At 44.8% G+C, this 22,343-nt stretch overlaps 2 protein-coding genes across 2 annotated transcripts; both read right to left on the bottom strand.

The window, feature by feature from the left end:
- Positions 1-10,391: 10,391 nt before the first annotated feature.
- Positions 10,392-15,659, bottom strand: LOC133534205 (uncharacterized). The gene is made up of 4 exons (XM_061873298.1): positions 15,423-15,659; positions 13,085-13,281; positions 11,863-11,986; positions 10,392-10,664 (listed from the first exon to the last, which is right to left on the bottom strand). The coding sequence occupies exons 1-4, from the start codon at positions 15,460-15,462 to the stop codon at positions 10,516-10,518; spliced, it is 510 nt and encodes a 169-aa protein (XP_061729282.1). The 5' UTR covers positions 15,463-15,659; the 3' UTR covers positions 10,392-10,515.
- A 4,706-nt stretch (positions 15,660-20,365) lies between these two features.
- On the bottom strand, positions 20,366-21,316 carry LOC133534207 (uncharacterized). Its single transcript, XM_061873300.1, has one exon. It carries the CDS (start codon positions 21,314-21,316, stop codon positions 20,366-20,368), a length of 951 nt encoding a protein of 316 aa, XP_061729284.1.
- Between the last annotated feature and the right edge of the window lie 1,027 nt (positions 21,317-22,343).

The raw sequence follows: 22,343 nt of genomic DNA, 5'->3' as shown, positions 1-22,343 counted from the left end.
GAAAGAAGGTTAATAAAGAGAGTGTATAAGGGAGAAGTAGAAGAGGGAGATGGAAGGGATAGACCTCGGCGGACTTCCTCTGATCAAATCGGGGAAATCCTGAAGAAAGGCCAGGCCGAGAGCACTCTAAACCGACGAGCGTGTATGAGGAATGTCATGAAAGTGAAGGAAGCGAAAGAGGTATGTCAGGATCGTAGCAAGAGGAAATCCGTGGTATCAGCCTACCCTGGAAATAGACGTGATTATATTGTATTTCTTCTTCCTCGCGTTGTCCCGGCATTCTTGCCACGGCCCATGGGAGCCTGGGGTCCGCTTGACAACTAATCCCAAGATTTGGCGTAGGCACTAGTTTTTACGAAAGCGACTGCCATCTGACCTTCCAACCCAGAGGGTAAACTAGGCCTTGTTAGGATTCGTCCGGTTTCCTCACGATGTTTTCCTTCACCGAAAAGCGACTGGTAAATATCAAATTGTGATGGCGCGCGCAGCCACGCATCACAATACCACGCCACCGCCGCGTGATCTGTCCCGAGCTACCCATCGCGCCGCATGCCGGCCGCCGAGCGACTGAGAGTCGCTGCCCCCGCCCGCGCCCCGCGAGCCGTGCACTATAAAAGCCAGCGCGGTCGCCTAGATAGCAGGCAGTCGCTCTCACCGCCTTCTGCTGTGAGGACCGCTGCTCTCCCGGTACGAGCCGGCGTGTTTTCAGACGCGTTATGGCTCCCGGTCCCTAGCCACCCTACCCTTCCTGATTCCCGTAGGCCAGTTGAGCCGGCGTGTTTACAGACGCGTTAAGGCACCTGGAGTACGTACCCTTCCTGACCCCGTAGCCCAGTCGAGCCGGCGCGTTTTCAGACACGTGAAGGCACCTGGAGTACGTACCCCTTCCCGATTCCTTATCCCGGTTGTGCCGGCGTGTTTACAGACGCGTGAGGGCACCCGGGGTATCCACCCCTATACTATCTCGCTCAAAACCGCCCCTTCACTCTTAGGGGATACCGATCCCAAAACTCGCGAGTAGCTTAGGGTCCGCGCCGTCCCGTAATCCCGTTGCTATAAATTAGAAGCATCCCCCGCGTCGTACCTAGCCTAGGACATCTAGATTTAAGGAACCTTTATTTAGAATAAACCGGCATAAAAGCCCGCCGATTTGTATTACAGCATTAACTTTGGTTTCTTTGTCTCACCCTACACCCTCTCTCTCCTCTGAGCTAACTAGGAAACCCTTGCTCCTGTCTGGAACAAGGGAGTTGTATGAGGCCACGCCCGCCCCGGCGAACGTGACCCCATCACATCTGGCGCCCAACGAAATAACTCACGTAGGAGTCCATACGGTGTCCTGGAAGGAACCGGTGCTCGAGAGAGGACAGGGGTAGTTATAAATAAATAAATAAATATATATATATATACCGTAGGGCTGCTACACCGTAGCATTACCGCATCCATTTGGGAGAGTGTCGCTTCCCGCCCACCCGTACATCACATCTAGCGCCCGACTAAATAACTCACTTAGAAGTCCAGACGGTATCCTGAAAAGAACCGGTGCTCGAGAAAGGACAAGGATAAGAATAAATAAATAAATAAATATTTGCCATATACCGTACCAGGTACATATACCGTACAGCCGCTGTACGTAGCATCACCGCACCGATTTGGGGGGACTGTTGCATCCCGCCCACCCGTAGATCACATCTAGCCCGCACAAAGGTACACCAGGAGTCCCGACGCTCCATCCAGGTAAATTTACCTCCCGCATAGATAACCGTTCACCGTACAACCGCTGCTTACCGGTAGGTATTATAGATGCCTACAAGTTAGATATACCGACTGAAGAAACCCGAGTTGATACAAGAATCCACGAAACGTGGCATCCCGACCGAAGACTTAACCGTAGAGGAGATACGTAAGGCCTTGGTAGAGATCCTGAAAGAAGAAAAAACCGAAGACATGGCAGAAAACAGAGCAAAGGTAATAACAAAACTCATAAAAGAGTGGAACCTATCATTCAGCACCACAGACGACGCCGTCGAGTTCATAGAAAGGCTGGAAGAACTCATCAATGCGAGCACCATTAAGAAGGAGGATATATTACCAGCACTACCACGCATCTTAAAAGGTAGGGCGTTGCTCTGGTACAGAAATTACGTAGACTCGTTGACCAATTGGGAACAATTCCTGCAAATATTTAAGTTGTACTACTTTCCTGCCAATTATGAAGAGGATCTCATAGCCAAAATCGTCACAAGAAAGCAAAGAGTCCAGGAGAGGTTTACCGATTACGTCACGGATATACAGACACTAATGCGCAGGTACGGAAACCTCAATGAGAGAGAAAAGTTATACCGCACCCACGAGAATATGTTACAAAGCTACAAGTTATACATTAAAAGACAAGACTACAAGACCTTACCAGAGCTATTACGACTGGGAACCGAGTATGAAAACATAAGGACACCCATAGACGGTACAACAACGTCATCAGGAGCATGGCGATACACCGGCGACGACGCCAAATCGAGTGACGACGAGCAAGCAAACAGTGAGCAAGCGACCCAAGGTAGGGACGACAGACGCCACAACAACCTGAAACCGAAACCCGAAGAGGGAGAGAGTACGAGCCAAACAGTACATCCAAGGTACGACCCCAAGACCAGTTGCTGGTCCTGTGGGAAACCGGGACATAACGCAGACGCCTGCCGAGGCAGACGTCAAATATTTTGTAGTCAGTGTGGAAAACTGGGAGTACTGAGCAGAGCCTGCTGCAGAAAAGCAAGCTGGAAAGGTCAGGAAAAGGTAGGAGCAGTCGACAGTCTACAGACGAGCGACAACCGCCTATACATGAATTTACGGATAATGGGAAGAAGATACCGAGGCGTTATAGACACAGGCTCCACCAACTCGTACATCAATCAACAGGTATACAATGAATGTAAGGACCGCGCGTACCAGAATAAGGTAAAAACAAGAGAAATAGTACTAGCAAATGGGATCAGGACGCAAGCACAAGACAACCTGTTGGTCGACATAGTAATCAAGGAGGTAACGATCCGACACTGGCTGAGGGTGCTGCCGAGAGCGACGGACATTATAATAGGGATGGACGTATTAAAGCGAGTCGGAATGTCCATACAATGGCCAGGAGAAAGCCAAGACTCAGATGACCGCGGTAACAAAAATTGCCAGCGGCAACACAAAAAAACCGGAGAAGGAGAAGAAAAAACCGTAGAAAGCACTGAAGAAAACAAGAACACACCGGAACCGCAACAGCAAAATCAGAATAGCACAACCACCGAATCCAGTCAACAGCAGCCAACCACACCGCTCACACAGGTACAACATAGAATAAAATTGAAGCAAACAAGACCCGTAAAACACAGATATTATCCACGAAATCCGAAGCAGCAAGAAATAATAGATAAACACGTGAGTGAAGTGTACCGACCCTATGTAGATTTCCGTAAAATGAACCAGATAACCGAGAAAGATGCGTACCAAGTAACACAGATAAAGATACACGACAGCAGAGAAAAAGTGATTAGCAATCCGATGGAGTATAGAGAAAATGAAGGCATTCCTAGAAGGCAACCAGTTCACCGTAGTAACGGGCCATTAAGCAGTACACTGGTTGAACAGCACAAAGGACCCCGCAGGCCGATTAGGCACGCGGGCTTATCGTGCGGCGTGGGTGCATCGAAGCAGAACGCAAAACGAGATAGCAGACGGCCTATCCAGAAATCCAGTAAGTACAGCGAGAGAACACGAATGGTACCAGGAAAAATGGCATCAGCTGACCAGGAACCCCGACGCAAGGAGGAAAAATGTAAGCAAGAACAAGCGTCGGCCATACAAAAAGGACATTATGACAGAAATAAACGTGAATGGGCCCCGCAAGTCAATCTCGTCCTGAAAAGAAACCACAATTTATCCAGAGGAAAGCGCGACTATGCAGCAAAGTTAGCACCTCAATACGTTGGACTGTACGTTAAAAAAAAAATCCCCAGTGATATATCTATTGCAAGACAACACGAGAAGAAGAAAGGTCGTAACAGGTCGTAAAGATATCAGACCGTACCATTACTGAACTAAACCAAAAAAAAAAATCCACGGGAGAAATAATAACAATTAAATACACCGCGCGAACCAAGGAGCGCGTATTCAAGCGAAAACATTCCTTACGCAACCCACACAGAGTCCAGCGACAAAATGCAGCCGGAAAAAGAAATTTCAACAAAAAAAAAAACAAACAAACCACGCAGCGCGGACAAAAACCAAATTCGGGAATGGAACATGGGACCCTTAAACGTCAAATTAGAAAAAGAAAAATAGATATAGGTTAAAGAGAAAAAAAAAACCAGAACCAGAAAATCCGAGTAAAACAAGTAAGTTATAAACAAAGGGATACCCATACATTAGAAGAGCAGAATAGAAATAAAAAAAAAAAGTCACGCGCACCCGCCCTACGAACGCCACCGCAAGAAGGAAAAGGGGGAAAAGAAGAATAGATAACAAAAAATATATATAGATATATACATAGTGTAGTGAAATAAAAATACAGTGCAGTGAAAGACAATACCAGTATAAAAGTTTAAACCGTGAATAATAAAAATAAAAAAAATAAACCTATAAAAATTTAACAGATAAGTAAAAAATATATATATATATATATAAATATGTAAAGTGCAGTGAAATAAACAGACAATGCAGTGAAAGACAAAACCAATAAACCGTGAATATAATATGCGAAATAAAAGGCAACAAAATAATAATATAAATACAAAATACCTTTAAAAAAATGTATATAAGTGAGATAGTAAATAGATAAAAACAATATGAGCACATAGAAATAGTATATTACGTACCGGGTAAGTACATAACAATTAAGTGAATTGGTAGCATTACGATAAGTGAACAACAATGTAGTGGGAATAGTATAATAGTGTAAAAGCAATATAGTTACAATAAATAACTTTAAAAAACAAACGACGCGGGTAAAACAGAGAACATAGGCTAACAATAAATGAAGATAAATAGACACATAATTAAGATAGCAAGTATAAACGAAACATATGCATACAAAATACCGGTGCGACATAAAATAAAATGCCTCAAATTAAATAAACATACAAAAAAAAGGAATACGAATACTTAGGATAAATACAAAAATAATAGATAAATAGAATAGCATCCAGTAAATATCAATAAAAACACAAAACAACAGTAAACGAGGACAGGTAACATCTTTCAACCATCATGTTCTAATTCGGTGATTTTTCCCAACAGGTAAAAATCTCCAGACGGGTGACGGGACTGTGATGGCGCGCGCAGCCACGCATCACAATACCACGCCACCGCCGCGTGATCTGTCCCGAGCTACCCATCGCGCCGCATGCCGGCCGCCGAGCGACTGAGAGTCGCTGCCCCCGCCCGCGCCCCGCGAGCCGTGCACTATAAAAGCCAGCGCGGTCGCCTAGATAGCAGGCAAAAAAAAAAAAAAAAAAAAAAAAAAAAAAAAAAAAAAAAAAAAAAAAAAAAAAAAAAAAAAAAAAAAAAAAAAAAAAAAAAAAAAAAAAAAAAAGACAGCACCCAAAAAAATGAAAACAGTAGCGTTAAAAAGAGCAATAACGCCATGCAGCCTTGCGGCGACGATGAGGGTAGAAAAAAAAATAAAAAATCCAAATACCCTGCCATCGTCGCCGAATTACTACCCAACTGGCCGAGGGCCCTGGAGGCCATCGCGGAGGAGCTCGGCGAGTCACCCCATTCCAAGCCGAGGGGAGAAGGAGTGGAGTTCGAGCCCCAAACGGAGGCCGAATATCGCCTTATTATTAGGCACCTGGCCAAGTTGGAGGATGCGGCAATCGCCGCAATCGCTGCAGCCAAAGAAAAAGGGGAGACCACGGACATCGTTAAGCCGATATATCACATATACGGGCTGGACGATGAGAAGCGGCTTAAGGTGGCCGTCAGGGGCCTCCCCTCCAAGACACCGACGGAAGAAGTGAAGAACGCCCTAGAGAAGCTTGGATACCCCGTAGAATACGTCAAGCAAATAAACGCGAGGTCGGGCCGCCCGGGCTGCATATACTTCGTGCAGCTTGCGGGGCCCGCCCGAGATCACGCGGGAGTCTACGAGGTGAAAGAGCTTCTACACATGCGGGGAATCAAGGTGGAGGCATGGCGCGGGAAGAAGGGGCCCGCACAATGCCACAACTGCCAGGGGTTCCGCCACTCCTCGCACGGATGTCACCGCCAAACTGCCTGCGTCAAATGCGCTGAGCCACACCAATCCTACCAGTGCACCAGGCCTAGAGACCAGAAGGCCACATGCAAAAACTGCAGAGGAGAGCACCCGGCAAACAGCCGAAATTGCCCGGTCTACAAGAGGGAGGCCCGAAACTGGAAAGCTGGGAGATCTGCCCTCTCGGCCCCAGTCCCGAGCCGCCCAGGCCCCATCACCAAGGCATCAGTCCCCAAGCCCACAGTGGAGGAGTCGGCGCCAGCGTCTCTGATGGCGCCGGCCAACCCCCCCACACAAAGGGGGGATACCGGAACGAGCCTTTCCACAAAGAAAGCCAAAAAGAAGAATAAGAAGAAGAAAGCCGCCACCAACACTCAACCAGCGCCAGCCCATCAACCAGCGGCCCTACACCCAGCACCAGCACCAACACCAGCCACCAGCATCGCGCCAACCGCTACGCCAGACCTCGCCGCTCTAGTGGCGCAGCTCGCCGCGGTAGCCCAGGCGCTCACTGCCGCCCTACACTCCACGCAGCAAAGAGCTAGCTAAGCTGCGTGTAGTATACTGGAACGCGCAGAGCCTGCGCTACAAGATCGGGCTGCTCCGCGAGTTCCTGAAATCGCAAGATGTGGACGTGATGCTGGTGTCCGAAACACATCTGCGAGAAGACGCTGCCCTGAAGATCCCCGGGTACCTGGTCTACCGCAAAGACGAGGTACAGCAGAACGGCACGCCATACCGGGGACTCGCAGTCATAGTCCGGAGGTCCATCGTCCACCAGCCGGTGGAATACCAGCCCCTCGACTCCTTTTACGCCTTAGGAGTCGACATCCGAGTCTCGGGCCACGATCTCCGACTATACGCCATATATAGACCAGCGAGTGCCATCGGCACCCTCACAGCAGACCTGCGAAAGCTTCTCAGTCCCAACATGCCGACCATCATGGCTGGGGACTGGAATGCCAAGCACCCGGCGTGGCACGCTGCAAGGCAGGACACAGCTGGCCGCACCATCTACCAAGCCGCCGTGGACCACAACTTCGATGTGTCCGGTCCCGAAGAGCCGACACGTCACGACGTCGCGCACGGCACCGCCGACATTATTGACTTTGTGGTCCACAAGAACATTGCCGCCACCATGCACCAGGAGGTCCTCCCAGACCTCCCGTCGGACCACCGCCCGGTACTGCTGGTCCTGGAAGACATGCCAATACGGGCTTTCACCGCCAGAACAAGACGCCGAGTCTGCTGGGAGACATACGCCGAAGCCATGGAGGGGAAACCCCAGACCATGGCGGTCTCCACAGCAGAAGAAGTGGAGATAGCAGCCAACACCATCTCCTCCAACATCCAGGACGCGCTCAACACAGCCACGCACACCATCCAGAGTGACGGGAGGCGCCCCCTCTTGCCACAAAGGATCTTGGACATGATAAAGCGGAAGCGCGTCCTGAGGAGAAGATGGCAGACCACTAGATGCCCCACACTGCGAGCAGAACTCAACACGCTCGTCAGGAAAGTGCAGAAGGAGCTTCGAGACCATGCAGCGGAGAGCTGGGAGAGTCACATCGCGTCCATAGGCGGTGATGTCCCCTCCATCCACCGTCTATGCCGACAACTCGGCACGACGCGAGAGTCGACTCGCCCGCTCAAAGACGCGACCGGACAACCCAAGTACAAGGCAGAGGACAGGGCGGAGATCTTTGCCGAATGCTTGGGCTCCCAGTTCCGGCCCAACCCCATTCAAGACCATGAACATCAACAAGAAGTCGAACAACACCTGGAGAGGTACCTAGAGCAACCGCTGGAGTCAGATGAAGATCCGGTCTTCTTCTCACCCGGCCAAGTGCAGCGAGTCCTCAGGCGCTGCAAACCAAGGAAAGCCCCGGGCCCTGACTCGATCCCGAACGCGGCGCTAAGTCACCTGCCACTACGCTCCATAGTGGCGGTGACTCGCCTGTTCAACGGGGTCATGCGCTCGGGACACTACCCGACAGCCTGGAAACTTGGTCGGGTGATCATGCTGCCCAAACCAGGCAAGGACAGAGGGAGACCGGAGAGCTACAGGCCGATCACCTTGCTCAGCACCCTCTCCAAGGTGTTCGAGCGGCTTCTGTTGGGACGGCTCCAGCCCTACATCGAGCCTAGGCCGGAACAGTTCGGTTTCCGCGACGGGCACTCCACGTCTCTGCAGCTCACCAGAGTGCTCCACTTTATGGCGGCGGCACTAAACAAGAAGGAGCACACCGCAGCCGTCTGTTTAGACATGGAAAAGGCCTTTGACAGGGTGTGGCACGAGGGGCTTGTGTACAAACTGTCGAAGACCCAAGCACCCCGACGCATCGTTCAGGTCGTGGCTTCATTCCTGACCGAGCGCCGCTTTGCAGTCGCAGTCGAGGACGCAGTCTCCAGGGAGCGCCCGATCCACGCGGGCGTACCTCAGGGCAGCGTCCTATCTCCTGCCTGCTACGCGCTGTACACCGACGACTTCCCGGTCGTGGGAGACGTCAAGCTGGGCCTCTACGCGGACGACGCGGCCCTCTTCGCCGCGTCCATGAACCCTACGCACGCCGCGAAGAAACTCCAGAGGTCCCTTGACGCCCTCCCCGACTGGCTCTCCAGGTGGAGGATGTCGGTGAACGTCGGCAAGACGCAGGCGCTGCTAACCGGCTTTACCAATAAGCCCCCCCCGCCTCTTCGCCTACTCGGAGAAGCCGTGCCATGGATGCCGCAGGTCAAGTACCTTGGAGTGACACTTGACCGGCGGCTAACAATGAAGCCGCACGTCGACGAAGTGGTCCGGCGCGTGAAAACAGCACGCACCCTGCTCCGTCCAGTGCTCTGCAGCAACCTCCCCCGCCGCACGAGGCTGGGGATATCCAAGACCTACATTCGGTCCCGCCTGACGTACGCAGCTCCTGCCTGGTACGCCATGACGGCTGAGACACACAAAAAGAGACTGCGTGCGCAGGAGAATGCGGCCCTTCGCACCATAGTCAACGCCCCCCGCTTCGTGCGCAACATTGACATCCAGCGCGGGCTGAAATGGCAGAGCCTGGACACCTTCATCAGCCAACTATCGAGCAAAATGTTCGAGCGCGCCGACCACTCGCGACACCTCCATCTGCAGGGCATCGCGCCACTCCACGCACGCCCCCCGGACAACCGCCGACAGCACCAGCTCCCCAGGACACTGGTGCCAGTAGCCGCAGGAGACGAGGAAGACCGCAGCAGCAGCCAGACGGAGCCCGCATACCCGGAAAGCCGCTGACAGGCCACCTCAAAGCAAAGCCATGATCGGCACTCATGAGTGGCCATCACGGCCAATCATGGCCAATCACGGCCAATTGAAACCACAGCTCTAGATGAGCGCAGAAGGACCCTCCCGTTGTAACGGGAGGCGAAAACCAACCGCCAAAAATCCCCCACAGGGATGGAAAGGCCACTCACCCTCACAACAAATGGGGTGTGAAAGAAATACTCGACTAGATAGCAGGCAGTCGCTCTCACCGCCTTCTGCTGTGAGGACCGCTGCTCTCCCGGTACGAGCCGGCGTGTTTTCAGACGCGTTATGGCTCCCGGTCCCTAGCCACCCTACCCTTCCTGATTCCCGTAGGCCAGTTGAGCCGGCGTGTTTACAGACGCGTTAAGGCACCTGGAGTACGTACCCTTCCTGACCCCGTAGCCCAGTCGAGCCGGCGCGTTTTCAGACGCGTGAAGGCACCTGGAGTACGTACCCCTTCCCGATTCCTTATCCCGGTTGTGCCGGCGTGTTTACAGACGCGTGAGGGCACCCGGGGTATCCACCCCTATACTATCTCGCTCAAAACCGCCCCTTCACTCTTAGGGGATACCGATCCCAAAACTCGCGAGTAGCTTAGGGTCCGCGCCGTCCCGTAATCCCGTTGCTATAAATTAGAAGCATCCCCCGCGTCGTACCTAGCCTAGGACATCTAGATTTAAGGAACCTTTATTTAGAATAAACCGGCATAAAAGCCCGCCGATTTGTATTACAGCATTAACTTTGGTTTCTTTGTCTCACCCTACACCCTCTCTCTCCTCTGAGCTAACTAGGAAACCCTTGCTCCTGTCTGGAACAAGGGAGTTGTATGAGGCCACGCCCGCCCCGGCGAACGTGACCCCATCACAAAATGATATTTCGTACATAAGTTCCGAAAAACTCATTGGTACGAGCCGGGGTTTGAACCCGCGACCTCCGGATTGCAAGTCGCACGCTCTTACCGCTAGGCCACCAGCAACATGTGATTATATTGTATTTATAACAGTTTAAGTGTATGTTTACCTTTGGACTCTGCCCTTGAAGGTGGTTTGTCAACCGTGGAGTCGCTTCGCTCTTTGGTGACCGTTTTCTTTGGTGCTGGCGTACGTTTCTCTCTGACTGGCGCTTTTTGTTTTTTGTCTGTAACTACCGATGGGTATGAGAAATCCAAGTTAAATATTATATATAAATTTATTTGCTGATGAGCCCCAGCCATATAAATGGAAAATACAAATTTTTCCACTGAAATTTAAACATATTGTGTAAGAAATTGAGTCGATTTTGCGTTGTTTGAAAATTTAACGAAACAACGCAAAAGATACTTCTGCCGCCAGAATGCAGCACTAGCACCTTTCCTAAACCATAGAGTAACTTATACATACTGTGCCTTAAACTGTTTTTTGACAAGTTTTCACAGATAATAAAATATGACATTGATGCATCAAGGCGGTTTATTTACAAACTACCGGGAAACGCGAAAATCGAAATTTAGTTATCTGGCTCTTCGTCGCTCGAATATGCAAGAGTGACAGAGAGGTTAGATAACGAAATTTCGATTTTCTTGTTTCGCGGGAGACCCTCGGATTGTGATGGAATGTGGTAGTGGCGCCCCCTACGCAGAGTTTCGCGTAATATTCCCAATTGAATATTATCAACATTTCATCGAACTGATACTCGTCTCGTCTCGCTCGTCTATAGTTCGATGTAATCAAAATTACATCGAACTGTAGATTAAGGGCTCCTCTACACGATGGCCCAGCGTAGGCCAGTCCAAGGGACGCAGCTATGCGGTGAAATGAGATAGCAATATCACTTGCTCCCTCTAACGCATAAATGCGTCCCTAGGACTGGCCTACGCTGGGCCATCATGTAGAGGAGCCATAAGATCGATGAAATATAAAGATATATTTTTTTTGTTTGAATTAGCATTACTTAGTTTGCGTCTGGAACAGCGCCATCTACCAGGACATTAGGACAACAAACTAAACATAATTAATAATTTTAAATTAATTTGATTAGTATTTTTTATTTAGTTTATATCATTTTTTTTAAATAATAATAGTTTAATAATAATTATTTTGCATTTTGTATATGGATATCCGGTCCGAAATAAAAGCTTTTTATTTATTTATAGAACCAAATTAGACAGGTGAAACCTATAATAATCATGGTGCCATACAAACTTTTGTGAGTTGTGAACCCGATTAGTTGCACCTAATTCGTTAAATTATAAAACATAAAATCAATTCTATTTCGTACGTTGTAGGTTTACATTCATCTGGCAAATTTTGAATTTTTTTCTTATATGGCTGGGCGTTAGCAGAATAGTATGTTATGGACATACCTGTGATGTCCTTCTGTCTGTGCTGTCTATTATGCGGCTTGGCAGGCCGGTTGTTGAAATAGTAGACGAGCGGTATGTCGTCCGTGGACTCCGAGGACAGCTTCTTTCGTTTCTTAGTGGGCCCCTGCATCGAATACTATAATTTGACGTCTCGAAATAAAACTAAATTAAATTGTACGTATATTAATTGCGCTATTGTTTTTAATTTGAGTGACAATATCAGCCTTATACTCGTATCTAACTACGAGTAGCAGTCTTTTCTTCGCACCATTACATGAATAAATATTTTACACCATAGAAAAATATACATATTTTTCTATACATATTATAAAAAACCTTCTAAGATGCGTTCAAAAACTAAATTAGCATAAAGATAAACTGTTTTGATTGGACAAATTTCTTATCTGTGAAAATATTATTAAGTAATAATAGTGTCAATATCGAAAAACAAAGGAATTTAATTTGACCTTTTTTTTTTCGCAATGGCGTTCGTTAACATGCGGGTTCTGAACAAATCATTCAGAGCTCAACGAGGGGGGGGAATGCTAAGGTCGGCAAAGCGCATGTAACACCTCTGGAGTTGCAGGCGTACATAGGCTACGGAAGCTGCTTACCATCAGGCGGGCAATATGCTTGTTTGCCACCGACGTAGTATATAAAGAAAAAAAGTTTATAATATAATATGTGTGTAGATAAAGCAGTCGCTTTCTGCTCGTTTCATAAACCTACACTTGTACTTTAATGCCTTTCATTATGTAGTAATCACATAAACTACTATAATAATAAGAATAGACCGGTCGCAGCGTCGGACCGTGTTCGTCGACGTCACCATCCCCCATGAGAATCTCGTGAAAACCGAGGACTAGTCCAGCAAGTACCTAGACTTGGCTCACGAGATAACCGCCATGTGGGATGTTGACTCGACGATCTTTGTGCCGATAGTCGTTTCAGCGAACGGTCTCATAGCGAAGAGTCTCGACCAACACCTAGAGACTCGCTGGGTGGCTGGATCAAGGGTCAGATGCAGAAGGCGGTGATCTTGGACCCGGCGCGGATAGTACGTCGGTTCCTCTCTCTGCTGCCCTGACCACCGGCAGCTTGGGCGCTGCTGGCGGCACCCTTATAATTTTTTTGTATTTTACTTTTATATTCATATAATAAATGACCTAGCCTAAGCTGAAAAATAAAGAAAGAGAAGGATAACATGATGATGGAATGATACCTTGCCGGCATCAGTGGACTTGCGCTTGCCTGACCTCAGGCACATGTTGCCCTTGTTGCCCTTGACCTTCCGGCGTCTCAAGGGCACCCGGATCCTTGGTCGGACGCACCGTCCGTTCGGCAAGACGGGCGACGGTATCTCGTCGTCTCGAAGACGTTCGAGCACCACGAGTGGTTCTTGCTTGTGTTTGTGTATGTCTGCAAGATACATTTTATTGTAATCGATTCATTCTAATATGACGCTCGTGTCTTAGTGTGTAGATTTTTAATTTTGTAACAAAAAGTTTTTAGGGTTCCATTATTATACTGAACCCTCAAAATTTGAGTGTGATTGCAATACTGCTGCGGTCGACTGCATTTTTGCAGGTAATGTCAAATACATAGGTCATATACCTGATACAAAATCTATCAAATTTGTTTATATAAAAATGTATCAATAATTATTCCTTCCGCAGCGGTGCGCGGCAACCACTGCTAGACACCAAAATTGGTCCGGACGCGCACCGCATGTAAGATTCAAAGATTTTATTTTTACAACAGGTAGATTACAAGATGTTACATAAATATTTTGGTATCACTATGTGGTGCCTATTGGCATACAAATTGAATTAAAATAGCAACGCGACGAATTCGCGGGGAGGGCCACGCCTGTTTTTTGGCAATAATGTTTAAATAATTAAGCTTTCACTATTTTACCTATATTTTATTTTACAAATATGCAAATAATACTATATTTGAATACATTTTTACACTTATTTACAAACAAGGTTACCTCACAAGCCGACTCTTTTCAGTATTGGCGCTATGGTGTCGGATTTCTAAAACAATCACTACATAAAATAAAAATTAAACTGAAATATTATTAAAAAAACATACTTTGTAATAAAATAACGAAAAATATAATTTTCTCTAATAATACAGGGAACTTAAAATAAGCGTACTTATATTAGAATGTAAACGTCATGCCTCATTTTGAGGAAAAATGATTCATTTAACTGGCAACATTTATAAGCAATGGCGGCTGACGAAGGTTTGGATTTAGAAGGATGTAAATGGAAAGTCTCATTTTGTATGGGATTTTGAGTTTATTATTATCGCTCATTTTTAACTTTACGTAATATACAGGGTGATTCATGAGACGTGAGCAGGACTAAGCCTACACAATCAGTAAATGTTAATGAACCGTTCATCATCATATTTAAGTAAAACAATCTCGCTTTATTTCTGTTATTTAACTTTTTGGGAAGGAAAAATTTGATAATCTACAATCATGGACACCCTACAACACTTAATTAAGAAAGATAAAACCTCTTTAACCGTTATGACAGCAGTTTGATTATGAAGAAAACAAAATGTCACACTTGAGTGAGATACGATTTTTCAAAAGTAACCAGACTCCGATGACATTCAATTTGTCACTTGTTATGGATAAAACAAAGAGGGTAACCATACATGGCGTAAATAAATTAAAACAATTTTTTTGAACAGTAAAAAATAAAAGAACGTTAACCTCACAAATACTGGTACGATACAGTTGCTTATAACTTACTGAATGCTCAAGCTTCATCCTGCTCACGTCTCCTGAATCACCCTGTATAATATGTGTATCGTTTACCTAACTAGGTATTGCAATTTTGTATACAAGTTACGACGTTGAGACGTTGGTTATGTATAAGGAAAAAAAAAACTTTTACAAAACCCGGTTTTGGAACAGGAAAAATGTGTCCTCTCCCAGAGCTGGTTATGTACGCAGAACAAGTGGGCGCGACCTCTGTCAAATTGTTCCGTTGTCTGAAGCGGTACCTTTTTCCATTTTTCCCTTAATATCATCATCATTCGCTTGCCCTTATCCCATTCATTTGGGGTCGGCGCAGCATGTCTTTTCCTTCCATATCTTTCTGTCAGCCGTCATCTCATCATTCACTCGCGTTCGTTTCATGTCATCTCTCACACAATCCATCCACCGTTTCCTAGGTTTTCCTCTGCCGTTCCATCCATCCACATTCATTCGTAATACCTTTCTCGTCATATGACTTTCATCCCTCCGCATCACATGCCCATACCACGCTAGGCGATTCGCTCTTACTTTTTCTATTATGGATGCAACTTTCAGACTTCCTCTTATATACTCATTCCTCACCACACATCCATCTTAACATTCTCATTTCCGCTACATGCAATCTCTTTTCATCCGTCACTTTTAGGGCCCAACACTCTGATCCATACATGACGATAGGTCTTATAATGGTTTTATAAATTTTACCCTTCAGTCGGAGGGGCATCCGGGCGTCACAAATTGTCCCTTAATATAAAATGAATAAATAATAAATTAAACTCACTTTGAATAGACACAATGTCGAGCAGGTTCCGAGCGGACATGTTGTTGTGGTAGACATTTTTGGGAGAGTAAGGTGGGTCCGGTTTGCGCTCCGGCGGTGTAGGCGCGACGCTGATGCTGCTCGCTGGAATGGGTACACCTTGCGCGAACTTCCTCTGCACGAGTCTTACTCCGTTCCTGAGCAAAAAGTTGTATTTACAAGCTTTATATTAAGTTGCAATGTACCTATGTATGTACGGGTCAAATCTTGCAAGTTAAATTTGACCCACTTCCGAACTTCTAATGAAGCTGAAAATTTACATACATATGAAAGTTGGGTGACAATGCAATATTATGTTACCATTGAGCTGATCTGATGATGGAGACAGGAGGTGGCCATAGGAACTCTATGATAAAACAACGCAACCTAATTGTGTTTGTAGTTTTTAGAATTGTCTCGATGAATATTGTCTGTGGAGTTTTAAGTAGTCAGCAATAAAAGCTTGTACCAAAAATGAAATTTTTGCCAAAATCTTATTTTCAGTAACTTTTGTTTGCTTGAGTATACATGTTCAAACGCGGGGTCCAAGGAAGCGTAATATCGCTTCGCTTGCCCTCCAAGTCCCGTACTTTATTTTATCAGCGGTTTTTCAATCAATTAGGAACATGAATGAAAAATATTCAAATGTTAGATAAATAAGCCCGTCCAACAAAAGGTGGATGTCAAAGTAGATCACCGTGTATAAGTTACAGATTTTTTTAATGCATTTGGTACTTTAAAAAAATACACTGTTATACAAATACAAATACACTTTATTGCACACCTCAATACAGAAACAGTACAAATAATACAACACATAAAGAAGAGATAAACAACAGTAAAAGTGTTATTTAAATATGTGTTGTTTGCGTTTTTGTTTCTGCGAAAAAAACTATACATTGTTTGTTACAGATAATTCAATTTTTAAATATTACCACGGTAATAACAATCACGCGCGTCTTTAAAACAAGCTGTATAAGTTAATAGAGCGTCAAAAATTTCATCAAGTGTCAATCCATCAACGTGCTCACTAGCGCCACTGGAAAATATTTGTGATTGTCTAAATTTAACGACAGATATTTAAAAAAAGAGGGCCGCTGGGTACTGTATTTTGTATTTAAGTACCTTTTGAATACATCAAACTAGTTTTTATGTTGATCTACTGTCTTAAATCACAATTATTTAGCAGTGGCGCTAGTGAGCACGTTGATGGGCTCTGAAACAATAAAGTTACTCGTACAATTTAAATGTTACTGTGATAAATGGTAATATACAAACACACACTGTTACCAATGCCACTGCTGTGTTAAGTGTAAGGCCTGAGTGGACGCTCGAAGCGGAGCGTTCGGCGGGGCGTGCAGCGTGGCGTCGGGCTCACAAGTGATGTGAGCAGCTTGCACTAAGGCCGCTCCTATACGTGTATTTGTTTAACATGCACGCCCAACTCGAGCGTCCACTCAGACCTTACACTAAGAGAACGAGTCTCAGACACGGTCTTCCCAGCTTCGCTGGAAGTTGCTAACTCGCAAGTTTAACTCATGATCGACGATGGCGAAAGGTTGCAAAGGAAAGCGACTGCCATCTGACACTAAACTAGGGCTTATTAGGATTAGTCCGATTTCCTCGTGTTGTTTTCCTTCACCTCTTCCGACGAGAGTCCCGGCATTTTGCCACGGCTCATGGGAGCCTGACGTCCGCTTGGCAACTAATCCCAACAATTGGCGTTATATATATCGTTGTCTAAGTACCCTCAACACAAGCCTTATTGAGCTTACTGTGGGACTTAAGTCAATTTGTGTAATAATGTCGTATAATCTTATACCTTTAAACGAGCAATTCTTGTATATATATATAGTACCTGGGCGACCGAGCGTTGCTCGGTTATAACTATTTATTGTAATATGGCGGTGTATAGGTGATAATCTTAACTACATTTTTTTACTAAATTAAACTTGTCTAAAACAATAAAAATTAAAAAATTATATATAAACTTGAACATATAAAAAAAAACAAAAGTTAGTCACCGGGCGAGATTCGAACCCGTAACACTCGTTTAGCAGTCCGCGTCTTAATAACATAAGACTAATCTATCTAGATTAGTCTTATGTTTGGGAAAACGCGTGTATTCGAGTTTTCATGCGTTTTTCTTTCGACGCAGAATATGGTCGCTAATTTCGTGTTGCCGGCCGCTGTCCGTCTGGTCCAGCGGGTTATTAAGACGCGGACTGCTAAACGAGTGTTACGGGTTCGAATCTCGCCCGGTGAGTAACTTTTTTTTTATTATGTTCAAGTTTATATATATATTTTTTTAATTTTTATTGTTTTAAACAAGTTTAATTTAGTAAAAAAATGTAGTTAAGATTATCACCTATACACCACCATATTACAATAAATAGTTATAACCGAGCAAAGCTCGGTCGCCCAGGTACTATTTATTTATTCTGCACAAGTTAATTCACCAAGAAGACGTCAACTAAAGCTCGCTGCTACAACCCGGCCCAATATTAACTTTGGTACAGTAGATGAATAAATAAGTATACATTTTTTCACCTCATGGTGGAGGAGGAACTACTATACATTTTCGACAAGGTTCACGATCACGAAGCGCACGATAGCCGATAGTTAACAATGCGACTGCTGCGTGTAAACTGAACGAATGCAGGGTCTTGCATCGGCACGAACACTAACCAGGGCTATAACCGCGAAAATCGAAGTTCGTCCATAGCAGGCATTTTTCTCTGTCACTCTAATTACATCTTAATAAGAGTAAAAGAGAAAGATCCCCGCAATTTGCGATTTTCGGTGTTCGCGGTAGGACCCCAGTTCCGCTTAATGTTGCCAATTTGGCAGTTTAAACCATGCTAAATAGGTGGGAAGCGAAAAGTTGCTAAACTTGGGTCGCGGCAATTTAGTTTTGGTATAAATGAAAATTTTAACTATACTATTAACCCTTGGGACGCCTAGTGCCTGATCCGTACCAGTCATGTCAATTGCCAGAGGGTCTTCAATTTTTGTACCCGTCTACTGCCTAGTCCCGGATCTGTACAAACTGTCTCAACTGCCTTGTGCCTTATCAGTCACCAAATTTATTCTAGCATATTCTAACTTAATTTTGAGATCTAAACACTTACAAATAGAGTTTTATATTACTTGCTTTTCAATGTAATATAAGTCTCGGCAGTCAACGGGTGCACGTACGCGAGCCTATCCGGCGTTTGAGGGGGATGGGACGAATCCGGCACTAGGCATTTAACGCGTACAAGTATGTTTGTCGGTTCGGCGTTCCAGGGGTTAATGCTGACTTTATTTTATGCTCGCAAAGTGTATTTGCTGCAAAAGAATTCCACTTTATTTCTCCATGGTATTCAATTATTGTATTTTTCATCACACTTGCTCGAAAAAGTTCTTATTTCGTGCAGGTGTACTGAAGGACAAAGGCCTATTTTGTTCCCACGGGAGTTATGGATTGTGAAAAAGAAAGCTATAACTCCTTTTTTTTTAATTATGTCACTTATTCATACAAATCAAGTAGAATAAATGAGTTTTACTTTTAAAATACTGACGTTTATAATTGGGCATTGGGATTTGGTATGTTTAAAATGAAATAATTTTATTAATTTAACAGCCGTTTAAAATATTTTTACATAATTTTCAATCGTGGCTGAATGCCGGATAGGTCTGTGCCCTCGATGCTAACCTGTCAAGAAATTACAAAATGGCGGACGAATGTTTGATATGTCACCGTATTTAAGAATTATTTCGTTTAAAATTTAGTTTTTTCTTCGCAGGTGTGATGACTCCGGGGGTAAGAATATTGCAAACTCGGGTCTTTAATTAATGTCGCTGCAGACAGAAGTTAAGATGAAAGTCCAAACACAATTGAGCAAAGCGAGAATGTAATGGGCCGCTCTCGGTTTCACCCGATCTCGGCGAATATCTCCACAAAACCGGTCTCGTGTAGTTTTGCCGTGAATGTGGAGCGAGCTTAGTCGCACATTTGATATATGGTAGGGCACACGGATACTACGTGGGTAATACTGAAAGTTTACAGAGTCACTTAAAATAGAGATGACGCAGTGAAATAAAACATTTTCAGTTTGAAAATTTAACTCTTTATGCATTTTTTGATGTACAATTTATTTTGGTGTGATTAGTATTTTAGGAATGCTGGAAGTTTGAAAATTGTATGTAATAGAGCGTTTTTATAACTTAAACTCGAGACATTTTTCATGGTAGAATTTTATACGGCTTTCAATACCCTCGCCCTCGTTCGACAAGTTTGTATCAGGCTTCTTCCCTGCCCCGTTCTTGTGCGTCTTTTTGTAGTAGGTTCTTCGTTTTGGTTTTTTTTTTCATATTAATTTTACGGTTGATAAAAACTAATACTAAAATCGCAGCTGTGTGCTCTATAATAATAAGTTACAATAAGTCGCATGTCAACAGATTCAAACAACCTTAGGTATCCAAAAGAGTCAAGAAAGATGGCAGTACATTTACATGGCTACAAAGTATTCTTTGACATTCAACCTCTATTCCAAATTAACTTTGCTAATACTGAATCAATCCATATCCGTGTCGTATCGAGCGAGAAAAGGCAATTATTACTACTAGTCCAGCCACTATATCTGGACCTCGATTGTCAGAGCAATTACGATGAATCTGAGCCCTCTATTGATTCCAATTAATTGATAGGTACGGCACTGGACCTCTGATGTACAGCGAACTACAAAATTGCATAAACACTAGGGGACCACCCCATTGTAACAAATACAAATACAAATACAAATACAAATACTTTATTAATAACGCCAAGTTACATGTCAGGTACATTCTATATCTTTAAAATTAATTGAAATATTATTTCATTTTAATATACACATTGAATTATTTCAGTAAAACATTTAAATACTGACTAGAGAGATTAATTATATCATTGGGAGTTCGTAGAACTCGTTTACAGAATAAAATAGATGATTAAGAAGCCACTTGCGTAATTTAGCTTTGAAGACCACCGCAGAAGTTGCATCTTTTTTTATTGTGTCAGGTAGTCTATTATACACAGACGGGCCCGAGATGTATACCGACTTTTCTGATCTGCGTAGTTTGTGGGCGGGAGTGACGAGGAGATGGGCAAGCTTGTTGCTACGCATCGCGCGGGATTCGTTCACACCTCGTTGTCTAAACGCATCGTAGTTTTTATAAGTAAAGAGAGCAACTTGGAAGATGTGTTCACAAGGAAGGGGCAAAATATCCAATTCCTTAAACAACTCTCTGCACGACACGTCATCGGGCACGCCCGCAATAGCGCGTATCGCCCGCTTTTGCATCCTGAAGACTCGATCGGCATCGGCAGCCCGCGCCCACAGCTCCACGCCATAGGTGATGAGGCTGTGGACGGTCGCAAAGTAGCACGATAGTACAACGCTGCGAGACGCGGTACTCGCGAGGCGACGGAGCGCAAAGCATGCGCGGCCAAGCCTAGAGCATATGTCATCGATATGTTGGTCCCAGGTAAGGCCGCTGTCTATTTGGAAGCCTAGTAGTCTAGCCGATTGGACCATCTGCAGGGCTGTTTGTTCAGCAGCGACTGAGTACGTCGGTGGTGCCGCGCCATTGAGCTGGAATGAGAGGTAACAAGTTTTATCTCTATTTAAGGCTAAGCCGTTCAGCCGAAACCACAACTCAAGTCTCTGGACTACGGAGTTCAACTTGTGTTCCAGTTCTCGTGTGGTCGGCGCAGTCACGATGGCAGCCACGTCGTCGGCATACATATATATCTCCGCGTCGTGTATTGCGGTGGGCAGGTCGTTAAGCAATAAACTGAACAGGGTATTCGACAGGCACGAGCCCTGTGGCACACCCATCGCATTCGTCATTGCATTCGTCGTAACATTGTATGAAGAAAAAAACTACACAAGGCCTCCTTTATTGCAAGCTTTTTACAAGCTTTTATTTACTTTCACCTGACCGTTGTCTGTTTGTAATCAAATCTTGCAAGTTAAATTTGATAGTATGTGTTTATGCGGGTCAAATCTTGAAAGATATATTTGACCCACTTCCCGGTTTCCGATTGAGCTGAAAATTTGCATACATATGTAAGTCGGGTGACAATGCAATATTATGGTGTCATCGAGCTGATCTGATGATGGAGACAAGAGGTGGACATAGGAACTCTGTGATAAAACAACGCAACCTTGTGTTTAGGGTTTTTAGAATTTGCTCGATGAGTATTAGTTGCCTGTGGAAAGAAAAGTACAGTCAGCGGTAAAAGCTTGTACCAAAAATGAAATTTTTGCCAAAAACTTATTCTATTATGAAATACGAGTAGTAATCTATGTACCAAATTTTAAGTCATTTGAGGAATTTGGATACTAATCACTGTCACTGTTTCTGGAAATTAATCAAAAAAAACATTAAACTAAGTGTTTTAAACAACACAAACATTTGAGAAATGTTTGCTTGCTGCTAGAGGTAGAGTACATTTCGCAGAAATTATTATATCTTCCGTATACAATTGCCAACCCTGAATAATATATTAATGAAAAAATATTTAATACATTTTGCACTTAATATAATTAAAATATAAAAAGAAAGTGCATCACTTTTTTTAATATAATATAATTTATAAATTATAATCAAAAAGGTCGAAGAAGGTTCCATACTATTCTTTGAGGATATTACCTTAGGACCTACCAACACATACAGGCTGCTCCAAAGTAAAAAATGGTAATTTTTTAATTTCTTCGAAACCGCTACACCGGTTGTTATGATACTTTGTACACTGGTTCTAAATACCCTAAGTGCCGGTACAGACCGACTGCAACTCGACTGCAACTTGTATGGGAACTGCATGCCGACTGCACTCCAACTGCAACGTCGACGTGCAGTTCCCATACAAGTTGC

This window comes from Cydia pomonella, unplaced genomic scaffold (genome assembly GCF_033807575.1).
Source record: "Cydia pomonella isolate Wapato2018A unplaced genomic scaffold, ilCydPomo1 PGA_scaffold_69, whole genome shotgun sequence".
NCBI lineage: Eukaryota > Metazoa > Arthropoda > Insecta > Lepidoptera > Tortricidae > Cydia > Cydia pomonella.
The sequence above is the reverse complement of the archived record's forward strand: the minus strand, read 5'-3'. Positions and strand labels throughout refer to the sequence as shown.